Genomic DNA, 12,826 nt, shown 5'->3' on the forward strand with positions numbered 1-12,826 from the left:
GATTTGGAGAACTTAACTAGTTCCAATATGTTGAGGAGTGCGACAGTCTAGTCCAAGCTGGCATTCATTGAGTTGTTCCATGCCAATAGGCTGCATGGATTGCTGCTGAGTTGGTGCTCAGTTCCATCCACTTGACTATCTCAGATATCTCTGATACTTCTGTGCTACTCCTGGTTGCACAAGAATCATTCTGTTGCTCTTGCTCTTGATGTGTCATTAGACACAGGAAATTCAGTTGAATAGTCCATCTACCAAAATTGTATGCAGACATTTAGGGTCCTGCTGTTTTCTAAGTACTAAAGTTCTACTTGGAAAATTTAGCACAGGTCCCTTCTGCTCTTGAATCTAACAAAACTACCTGATGTACTGCTATCTTCCCCAGATATTATGGCCAACATTCTCCCAAAATCTAAGCGCTGATTACAGTTAAGTGTTAAAAAGTATTCATGCATTTAAATTAATTTCCTCCCTTTATTGGAAAGACTACCTGCTGAGTATCCATTTGATTTCCTTAATACTCTAACAACATGATGTACCACCATTATATAAAATAATAAAATTAAGAAAAAGGGTTTTAAGCCACTTTTCCTTTCCAGGCAAATGATCAAAAGTAGCCCTTTCACCTATCAATTCACCAGTCTACCTAATACAGATGGAAAAAGGCACTTGGTCAAAAGAGTCATTTTAAAAAAAAAAAAAAAAACAGAAACTTCTCTGAGTCTTGAAATTCTTTTCCAATTCCCTATCTTAATATGCACATTAAGATGCTATTCTTTCTCATGGTATAGGACAGACTGCCCACATTGCAGTCAATGGACAGAGTCCCCACAACTGATAGAATGAGACTACCTCCAGGTCCATGAGCTGATCCATGAGGCTGGAGGGTAGGGATCTAACCTGTCTTCCCTTTCTCCCACAGACTAGCCTTGTGACCTCCACCTTACTAAATTCATTGATATGCCTGTTCCAGGTAGTTGACACAATTCTGATTTTGACAAACTACTGAATATGTCACCTATAACTGAACTCTGCAGATAAACATCTGATTGCTGTGCTGCTGAATATTGCAAATGGACGTTTCTCTAAATATAGACCATTTTAGTATCTCAGGTACCCTAACCTTATTACACTGGACCTGACACATTGCCACAATTGACTCTGATACCACAGGAACAAAATACCTCCTCAGATGTCAACTCACTCCTGTCCCATATGGAAGCAATGGAATCATCTGGGAAAAGGGACATATGATCCGCAATTGGAGTCATTTTGGCCTCGATGGTGGTGGCTATTTATTTCTCTATTCCTGCTTCCACCTTATACAAATTTTTCAATTCCGCTCAAGTAATTTGCCCACCAGGAGGGACTTCTGCCTGGTTGATCCCTATGGTAACCAATGACTTTTACATTCCCAGAACTGTGTGCACTCTTCTTGGGATATTATTTCTCTTGTAAAAATCAGGCTTTCAACATTCCTACCAATGTAACATACATATATAGGACATTGACAAAAGATACCCAAATATTCAAAACAGTCCCTCCCAGTAAGCATATACCATTATATAAAACAAAATGAGAACTCCAAAACTAGATAGACTCTGGTTATTCAGGAGAATTGCCAGCTGGCATTACTTACTGTCTACTCATGGGAATACTCCAGACCACTTTTCTCACTGTCAGCGTCACTCAAAGAGAAAAGGTCTGCAACCTGTCTTTGACCCTTGATGAGGTCATTAATGACACTACTTCAGCTTTGAAAACAAAACAGACTAGCCTCAACTCCTTGGCCACGTAGTGTTAGCTAACCATATAGCTGCTAGCCAACTATGAAGAGGTCTCTGTGATTGCCAGCCCCCTCATATTGCACCTAGATCAATGAAAACTGGCAAAGTAGAACAGCCCATCATAAGACTTAAGAAAAAAGCCTCCTGGCTCTCTAATATAGATCAAGTGGGCTATGGGACATCTATTACTGGCTTGGCACTAGCTAGGGCTCATGGTTACATTCAGTTCTCCAAGCAGGCCAGATCATCCTGCTTAGAATATGATTGATCATGACCACAATCTACTGTGGCCTCAGACATTAACCTGTTTTTGACAGAACACTTAAAGTCCAACCTATTCAGGTCCATGATGGGGCAGCTTATTTTTCTCACTCGGTCTTGAAAAATCAAGGTATGGAATTGGGAATATGGCTCTTGTCTAAACACTATGACTGCTAGGGCCCAACCAAAGGCCTCTTGCTACCCTCTGTACAGCAGACTTGGTGCACAGCTAGTGCACTGCAGTCTCTGAAGTGAGTTGCAGTCAAAGATTAAGGCTCCCCATGGCTGGCTGTGCTCAACTGCATTTCTGCACTTAAAGGCCTCTTTTGGTGGAGATCTTTTTTTTCTTTTTTTTGAGATGGAGTCTCACTCTGTCACCCAGGGAGACCTTATTATTATTATTTTTTTTTTGAGACGGAGTCTCACTCTGTCACCAAGGCGCAATGGCACAATCTCGGCTCACTGCAACCTCCACTTCCTGGGTCCAAGCAATTCTTCTGCCTCAGCCTCCTGAGTAGCTGGGATTACAGGCACACACCACCACATCTGACTAATTTTTGTACTTTTAGTAGAGACGGGGTGTCACAATATTGGTCTGGTTGGTCTCAAACTCCTGACCTTAACCGCCTTAACCTCCCAAAGGGCTGGGATTACAGGTATGAGCCACTGCTCCCGGCCTTGGGTGGAGATCTTCTTATGGGAGGAGAAAGAAACCTTAAAAATACTTTTTGTGTACTCTGACTCAGTACTTTCCCACTCCTAGCTCTTCTCCCTGCCCCTGGGTCCATACAACTGCAGGAGCTTTTTGTTCTGAGCTCCCTCAGCAGTCAAATGATTTCCAACATCTGGGCTGATCCATCTGACCTTTGCTGGTGCTGCGTCATGGGGACAAATAGAACAGTGAGGGAGTAAGCACTTTCTCCAGTTTAACTTTTTGCTTATAATATTGCAGTAAGTAAGTAAAGGCTTGACTGTTAATTTCATTGTGGCTTCTTGTCTTAATCAGCTACTCTAACAACTGACAGTTCAGCTCTCTCCAGCTCAGCTAAGTTCTTGACAGAACTTAATTTTGTGAAAGCAGCCGATAACTACATAAAATCAACAGTATCTTCCGAAAGCATCTGAATATGGCAGTAATGTTCAGTTTTTTAACAAAATACCATGAAGTTCAGACTCCCCATCATTTCCACTGTTACATTTACATATTAGCTTCTCGCTATAATCCAGTAACTTTTTAGTTGATGTGACACCTATTCCCCCATTTAAGATGACTCAATTCATCTGGCATTACTGGTTGGCAACTTGATATATACCTTTTGTCCCCGAGGTCCTGGAGGCCCTTCTGGACCAGGAAATCCAGGCAATCCTGGGTGTCCTTCCAAACCTGGAAACCCTCTCTCTCCCTGCAATTAAATGAGAATGAAAGGTAAGGTCATTTGTGAATTTTCAAGCACAGGCATGGTTGAGATTCAAAAAGATTACATGACTATCTAGACAAAACTAACTTAATTTAATTATCTAAATTCACAGTATCTACTAACATGGGGAAACCTGTTAAGATGTGAGGGAGGAAACACAAACCATCTGGAAATTATACAGTAATCTCTTTCTTTCTTGTAAAAGTAAAAAGGATATCAGAGATGAAATGATATTTAAACATACTGACATCAAGAGACTAAAAGGGAAGACAGCAACAAATCCAGGAAACCAGATCTGTAAGGGTTACAATAAATAAGTATGGAGCAAGGAACGGTAAAAGGAAACCATCAGAGAAGCTCCCAGGCTTGAAATTAACCAGAAAAAACCTTCAGAACATCAAAACTTTTATAACGTTTTCTAATTGTAAAATTAATACTAAAAAGGAACACACATTCACTGTAGGAAACAAAAATATAAAGAAAACAACACCATTTATTCCTCTACTCAGAATGATTACTTGAATTGTGACTCAAGTCTCAGTTCTAATGGCAGCCTTTATCATCACCAGGACAGGAGGACTGCCTATCTACCAGTCAGGCCCCACCATATCTTATCAGCACCTGTACAGTAGGATTGCCTGATGTGAATATCTGTACAGCCAAAAAGATGGGGTAGCAGAGCCAGCATGTGTACTAATGGTATTTAGATAACATATTAGAGTTAGTTAATCTGCATACAGCCAATCCTTGTAAGGGTGTAAACTCCAATACTAGGGAATCCAATCACAGAGAAATCATCACTATGAAGTTTAGGAACCTCAAAGGCTCACAACTTCCTGGTACATGCTCCAAACTACAGCACAACAAGCAGTTCCTCTGCATTCCTAAGGCTTGATGGCTGTCTCTGGTCAGACCTTGTTCTGGGAACCCTTTCAGCACATCCTACGCATAGTGAAAGGCTGGATAGCACCTGAGAAAGAGAAAGCATTCATATCTACTATGTGATTGACTAATGGGCCATTGAAGACACATACCTCTAGAGGTTAAGGTACAGCAGACTTATATTTCTACTCTGAAAGAGTGTGTGTGTGTGTGTGTGTGTGTGTTGTAAGTACTAAGTTTAGTCTAAAATGCTTAGATGATTTTGTATTGAATAATTTAACCATCATCCCATAATATATATAAGTACTTTGAAAAGACCACTTCTGGTCAGTTGCCACTTTTCATTTCAAAGTTAATGAAGCAAATGTTAGTCAATTAATGATAGACAAAAACATTCCTATAGTTTTGACAATAATTATTATTGACATATTACATCTCTTATTTTCTAGAAATATATTATTTTGTTTTGACTAGTCATTAAATTATGATAATTAAGTATTCATCAACCTCAACACAATTGTTTTTGAGGAAATAAAGCAAGAGGAAGAAATTAAAGTTTTAAAATTTTTAGAGCTAGATTCCCTCAAATCATTACTGACAGAGCTAGTAGTAGAAATCTGATCACAAGTTTCAGTGAAAGAAAGCACAAGGAAAAAAATCTAGTTAGAGTAGATTTCATAAGAGGAAAACAGGTACATTTTGGGATCTCAGCTGGCATTTAGAGCACATCTCTGCCAAACCTGGATGATAATACTTGAAGAAAGCCATATTTTCTCAGAAGCAAAACTGCTATCTGGCCTACAGGTAAGAGGAATAAGCCAAAAATTCAAAGTGGAGATGGTAAAAAGCTTAATTTTGTTGATATTAATAAAACCATATACATATAAACGATACATCCTGAAATCTCCTTGCACTACAGCCAAATAATGTCATGGTCCTATCTAGCAGAATGAACAATATTACAGTAAGGAAGAGAGAAGGGCAACTACTGGACAATAGCAAAGGAATTCAAAGATCAATACCAGAGCCTTTGAAAGGTACTAAGGTTACTAAGTAGAAACTATAGAAGCCTTGAGACCGGATGTGGTGGGGGTGGGATCCTCCACCTAATTCCTAATACATGTGGTAGGGAAGGCTGACATTTGTTGTTGCCTATTCTTTGCTACCTGTTGTTAGGCACTCGTTTAATCCTTACAACTACTGTAGATTTTACTGTAATTTACTAACACTCACAAACAGAAAATGGTTATTTCTAAAGGTCAAACTTTAAAAAAACTGGTTTATGCTTCCTGTCCACATTTGCATAAAAATATCATTTGTATTTCTCTTTGTGGAATAATATTTCTCTCCCTCTGCCTATCCTTTAAATACTGGTACTACACTGGTTTTCTTTTTTAACCTTCTCTCTCTTTACCTGGGAATCTAAAATATCAACTACTTTTCCTACAATCTAGGCTCTCATAGACAACTGTCTCAAACATCTCCACCTGAATGCATACAGGCACCTAAAACTAAATGACAATAATAATAACTAACATGTATTTAGTATTTTCTATATACCAAAGAATTACACTAAACTCCTTCCATGTTTTATCTTATTTAATACTCTCAATGATAATATGAGGTAAACACTATTATTTCCATTTTATATATGAAGAATCAGGACAATGAAAAATATTGTAATTTTCCTAAGAACAAACTCAATATAAACAACATTGAATTCATTTTCTACCATCTTCTCTATTCCAGAAAATAGCACGACCCAACTACCCCAGCCAGAAATTTGTAATAACCTTGACTCACCTCCCATTACTACATTATCTAATTAATTAGGCCTTCTTCAACTTTGTATTCTTAGGGCCCAACAAAACAAATACTCAGTAAATACTCATTCAATGAATGAACTTCCTTAATGGATTAAATAAAATATATGGCATATGCTTTTGTCAAAAGTTAAAAACATATAAGAGTTAGGGCTGGAGATCGATCCAAGATGGCCGCTTAGGAGGAAGTCGGGATTGCAGCTCCGAGAGAAGGCGCAGAGGGTGAGTGGACGCCGCATTTCCAGACGGACTTTTACTGCCCACAGACCAGGAGATTCACAGGAGGAAAAGCCCCACGGGTCGCCAGCACCGCTGGTTTGAGTGGAGTGGCTGCTCAGCCTACGCCCTGGAACGGGGGGCAGTGGCTTCTTATGCAGAGCGAGAGAGACAGAGTTCCCTCTGAGCCAGAAAGGGGAGCTGAAGCAGGGAGTCAAGCCAGGAGACCCCCGGGCAAGGGAGCGCCACGAATCTCAGAGCCGCTGCTTCGGCTGACGCAGCGGCACACAGGGCAGCGGATTTTAACTGCCCACAGACCAGGAGAGTCACAGGCGGAGAAGCTCCCCGGGTTCCCAGCGCCGCTGGTTGGACTGGAGCAGCCGCTCGGCCTGCACGGGGGGCGGGGAGCAGCGGCTCCTTGAACAAAGTGAACGAGACTGTGTCCCCTCTGGGCCAGCAAGGGGAGCTGTGGCAAGGAGGCAAGCCAAGAGATTACCGGACAAAGAGGGCCCCTCTGGAAACACGGCTGAACCTGGGACGGTCCAGCTCTGTGGGGGAGGGGCGTCCTCCATCGGGAAACACCCTGCAGTTCCGGGGCAATTTTCCGTAACCAAGACAACTCGCCACTACAGAGACTCCGTCACTACAGGGGCGGGCCAGCATAGCGGAAGCAGTTCTAACTACACCCACAGGACTGCAGGGAAGCTCACACGGAAGCTGGGCGGAGCCCACAGCAGCTCAGCGAAGCCTCTGCAGGCTAAGCGTGACTAGACTGCCACCTTGTGGGCAGGGAAAACGGTAGCAACACAGCTGAAAAGCATAAAGTGCTAAACCCCTGGGCCAGAACACCTGGGGTGAAGAAAAGGGGGTTTATGAGTTCAGCTGCTGCAGACTTAAAATTACCAAAATCAGAAAGACAGCAACTACAAAGTCAATAGGCGGATAAATCCACAAAGATGGGAAGAAACCAGCGCAAAAAGGATGAAAACACCCAAAACCAGAACACCCCTCCCCCTACAAGGCAGCATAACTCCTCACCAGCACGGGAACAAGACTGGACGGAGAATGAGTGTGATGAAATGACAGAATCAGCTTTCAGAAAATGGATAATAAGAAACTTCTGTGAGCTAAAAGAACATGTTCTAACCCAATGCAAAGAAACTAAGAACCTTGAAAAAAGACTTGATGAAATGCTAACGAGAATGGACAACTTAGAGAGGAATATGAGTGAGTTGATGGAGCTGAAAAACACAACACGAGAACTTCGTGAAGCATGTACAAGTTTCAACAGCAGAATTGACCAAGCAGAAGAAAGGATATCAGAAGTTGAAGATCAACTCAATGAAATAAAACGAGAAGGGAAGATTAGAGAAAACAAGGTAAAAAGGAATGAACAGAGTCAACAAGAAATATGGGACTACGTGAAAAGACCTAATCTACGTTTGATAGGTGTACCTGAATGTGACGAAGAGAATGCATCCAAGCTGGAAAATACTCTTCAGGATATTATCCAGGAAAACTTCCCCAACCTAGCAAGGCAGGCCAATATTCAAGTCCAGGAAATACAGAGAACACCACAAAGATATTCCTCTAGAAGAGCAACCCCAAGGCACATAATCATCAGATTCACCAGGGTCGAAATGAAGGAGAAAATACTAAGGGCAGCCAGAGAGAAAGGTCGGGTTACCCACAAAGGGAAACCCATCAGACTCACAGCAGATCTCTCAGCAGAAACCCTACAGGCCAGAAGAGAGTGGGGGCCGATATTCAACATCCTTAAAGAAAAGAACTTTCAACCCAGAATTTCATATCCAGCCAAACTAAGCTTCATAAGTGAAGGAAAAACAAAATCCTTTGTGAACAAGCAAGTACTCACAGATTTCATCACCACTAGACCAGCTTTACAAGAGCTCCTGAAGGAGACACTACACATAGAAAAAAACAACCAGCACCAGCCACTCCAAAAACGCACGAAATGGTAAAGAGCAGCAACACAATGAAGAATCTGCATCAACCAATGGGCAAAACAGCCAGCTAGCATCAAAATGACAGGACCAAACTCACACATAACAATATTAACCCTAAATGTAAATGGACTAAATGCCCCAATCAAAAGACACAGACTGGCAAATTGGATAAAAAGCCAAAACCCATCAGTGTGCTGTATCCAGGAAACCCACCTCACATGCAAGGATACACAAAGGCTCAAAATAAAGGGATGGAGGAAGATTTACCAAGCAAATGGAGAGCAAAAAAAAGCAGGAGTTGCAATTCTCATCTCTGATAAAATAGACTTTAAAGCAACAAAGATCAAAAGAGACAAAGAAGGACATTACATAATGGTAAAAGGATCAATACAACAAGAAGAGCTAACGATCCTAAATATATATGCACCTAATACAGGAGCACCCAGATACATAAGGCAAGTTCTTAATGACTTACAAAGAGACTTAGACTCCCACACAATAATAGTGGGAGACTTCAACACACCATTGTCAATATTAGACAGATCAACGAGACAGAAAATTAATAAGGATATCCAGGACTTGAACTCATATCTGGAACAAGCAAACCTAATAGACATTTACAGAACTCTCCACCCCAAATCCACAGAATATACATTCTTCTCAGCACCACATCACACCTACTCTAAAATTGACCACATAATTCGAAGTAAATCACTCCTCAGCAAATGCAAAAGAACAGAAACCATAACAAACAGTCTCTCAGATCACAGTGCAATCAAGTTAGAACTCAGAATTCAGAAGCCAACCCAGAACCGCACAGCCTCATGGAAATTGAACAACTTTCTCCTGAATGTTGACTGGATAAACACTGAAATGAAGGCAGAAATAAAGACGTTCTTCGAAACCAACGAGAACGAAGACACCACATACCAGAATCTCTGGGACACATTTAAAGCAGTCTCTAGAGGAAAATATATAGCAATAAGTGCCCACATGAGAAGAAAGGAGAGAACTAAAATTGACACCCTATCATCAAAATTGAAAGAGCTAGAGCAGGAAGATCAAAAAAAACTCAAAACCTAGCAGAAGACAAGAAATAACTAAGATCAAAGCAGAAATGAAGGAGATAGAGACACGAAAAACCCTACAAAAAATCAATAAATCCAGGAGCTGGTTTTTTGAAAAGATCAACAAAATAGACAGACCACTAGCCAAACTAATAAAAAAGAAAAGAGAGAATAACCAAATAGATGCAATAAAAAATGATAAAGGGGATATCACCACAGATGCCAAAGAAATTCAAACCGTCATCAGAGATAATTACAAACAACTCTATGCACATAAATTAGAAAACCTGGAAGAAATGGATAAATTCCTGGACAGTAGTCTCCTCCCATTCCTAAACCAGGAAGAAGTCGAAACCCTGAATAGACCAATAACAAGGTCTGAAGTCGAGGCAGCAATTAAGAGCCTACCACCCAAAAAAAGCCCAGGCCCAGATGGTTTCACAGCCGAATTCTACCAGACATACAAAGAGGAACTGGTACCATTCCTACTGAAACTATTCCAAATAATCCAAAAAGAGGGAATCCTTCCCACATCATTTTATGAGACCAACATCATCCTAATACCAAAACCCGGCAGAGACTCAACAAGAAAAGAAAACTACAGGCCAATATCCATGATGAACATAGATGCAAAAATCTTCAATAAAATACTGGCAAGCCGATTACAACAGCACATCAAAAAGCTTATCCACCATGATCAAGTAGGATTCATCCCAGGGATGCAAGGCTGGTTCAATATACGCAAGTCTATAAATGTAATTCACCACATAAACAGAACCAAAAACAAAAACCACATGATTATCTCAATTGATGCAGAGAAGGCCTTCGACAAAATTCAACAGCCCTTTATGCTAAAAACCCTCAATAAACTAGGTATCGACGGAACGTATCTCAAAATAATAAAAGCTATTTATGACAAACCGACAGCCAATATCATACTGAATGGGCAAAAACTGGAAGCATTCCCTTTGAAATCTGGCACTAGACAAGGATGCCCTCTCTCACCACTCCTATTCAATATAGTACTGGAAGTTCTAGCCAGAGCAATCAGGCAAGAAAAAGAAATAAAGGGGATTCGATTAGGAAAGGAGGAAGTCAAATTGTCTCTATTTGCAGACGACATGATTGTATATCTAGAAGACGCTATCACCTCAGCCCAAAATCTCCTGAAACTGATAAGCAACTTCAGCAAAGTCTCAGGATACAAAATCAATGTGCAAAAATCACAAGCATTCCTATACACCAATAACAGACTTAAAGAGAGCCAAATCAAGAACGAACTGCCATTCACAATTGCTACAAAGAGAATAAAATACCTAGGAATACAACTAACAAGGAACGTAAAGGACCTCTTCAAGGAGAACTACAAACCACTGCTCAACGAAATAAGAGAGGACACAAACAGATGGAGAAACATTCCATGTTCATGGTTAGGAAGAATTAATATCGTGAAAATGGCCATACTGACCAAAGTAATTTACAGATTCAACGCTATCCCCATGAAGCTACCAATGACCTTCTTCACAGAACTGGAAAAAACCACCTTAAACTTCATATGGAACCAAAAGAGAGCCTGCATAGCCAAGTCAATTCTAAGCAAAAAGAACAAAGCGGGAGGCATCACACTACCGGATATCAAACTCTACTACAAGGCTACAGTAATCAAAACAGCATGGTACTGGTACCAAAACAGAGATATAGACCAATGGAACAGAACAGAGGCGTCGGAGGCGACACAACATATCTACAACCACCTGATCTTTGACAAACCTGAAGAAAACAATCAATGGGGAAAGGATTCCATGTTCAATAAGTGGTGTTGGGAAAACTGGCTAGCCATATGCAGAAAGCAGAAACTGGACCCCTTCCTGACACCTTACACTAAAATTGACTCCAGATGGATTAAAGACTTAAACATAAGACGTAACACCATAAAAACACTAGAAGGAAACCTAGGCAAAACCATTCAGGACATAGGCGTAGGCAAGGACTTTATGACCAAAACACCAAAAGCATTGGCAACAAAAGCCAAAATAGACAAATGGGACCTAATCAAACTCCACAGCTTTTGCACGGCAAAAGAAACAGTCAATAGAGTGAATCGGCAACCAACAGAATGGGAAAAAATTTTTGCAGCCTACCCGTCTGACAAAGGGCTGATATCCAGAATTTACAATGAACTAAAAAAGATTTACAAGAAAAAAACAAACAAGCCCATTCAAAAATGGGCGAAGGATATGAACAGATACTTTACAAAAGAAGACATACATGAGGCCAACAAACATATGAAAAAATGCTCATCATCACTGGTCATTAGAGAAATGCAAATCAAAACTACATTGAGATACCATTTCACGCCAGTTAGAATGGCGATCATTAAAAAATCTGGAGAAAACAGATGCTGGAGAGGATGTGGAGAAATAGGAACACTTTTACACTGTTGGCGGGAGTGTAAATTAGTTCAACCACTGTGGAAAACAGTGTGGCAATTCCTCAAGGACCTAGAAATAGAAATTCCATTTGACCCAGCAATCCCATTACTGGGCATATATCCAAAGGATTATAAATCGTTCTACTATAAGGACACATGCACACGAATGTTCATTGCAGCACCGTTTACAATAGCAAAGACCTGGAACCAGCCCAAATGCCCATCGATGATAGACTGGACAGGAAAAATGTGGCACATATACACCATGGAATATTATGCAGCCATTAAAAAGGAGGAGTTCACATCCTTCGTAGGGACAAGGATGAACCTGGAAAACATCATTCTCAGCAAACTGACACAAGAACACAAAATCAAACACCACATGTTCTCACTCATAGGCGGGTGTTGAACAAGGAGAACACATGGACACAGGGAGGGGAGCACTATACACGGGGGTCTGTTGGTGGGGAGGGGGGATAGTGGGGGGGTGGGGAGTTGGGGAGGGATAGCATGGGGAGAAATGCCAGATATAGGTGAAGGGGAGGGAGGCAGCAAATCATACTCCCACGTGTGCACCTGTGCAACAACATTGCATGTTATTCACATGTACCCCAAAACATAAAATGCAATAAAAAAAATAAAAATAAAAATAAAAATTACCCAAAAAAAAAAAAAAAAAAGAGTTAGGGCTACGGTAAATTATACAAAGGATAACTTTCAGTGATACAGCTGTTTTACATATCATAACCTAGTATTAAGAATGATAAAAATCTGACATCTGAGAAGTAGACTAGTTTGTGAGTTAAAGCCATCCATAAAAGTGCTACCATTTTCAGAAAGCACACTTTATAATCACAATAAGAAAGTTGCATAATCATGCAACTTTAAAATAAAAAAGCATTTTAAGAATAGGTTCTCAAGGAAGAAATAATTAAACAGGAAAATATTCTAATTCTGAGGATAGGAAAAATATAAAA

The 12,826-nt window shown here is 40.4% G+C and overlaps 1 protein-coding gene across 1 annotated transcript in view; it reads right to left on the bottom strand.

Moving 5' to 3' along the window:
* COL4A5 (collagen type IV alpha 5 chain) overlaps window positions 1-12,826 on the bottom strand; it is a 291,027-nt gene that overhangs the window by 158,831 nt on the left and 119,370 nt on the right. Inside the window, exon 3 of the mRNA XM_012451706.2 lies at window positions 3,359-3,448. Coding sequence (XP_012307129.1) covers window positions 3,359-3,448 — 90 coding nt within the window. The remainder of the gene's footprint in view (window positions 1-3,358; window positions 3,449-12,826) is intronic.

Source organism: Aotus nancymaae, unplaced genomic scaffold (assembly GCF_030222135.1).
Source record: "Aotus nancymaae isolate 86718 unplaced genomic scaffold, 86718_ANA_hifiasm-v0.15.2.pri h1tg000004l, whole genome shotgun sequence".
In the NCBI taxonomy this organism is placed as follows: Eukaryota; Metazoa; Chordata; class Mammalia; order Primates; family Aotidae; genus Aotus; species Aotus nancymaae.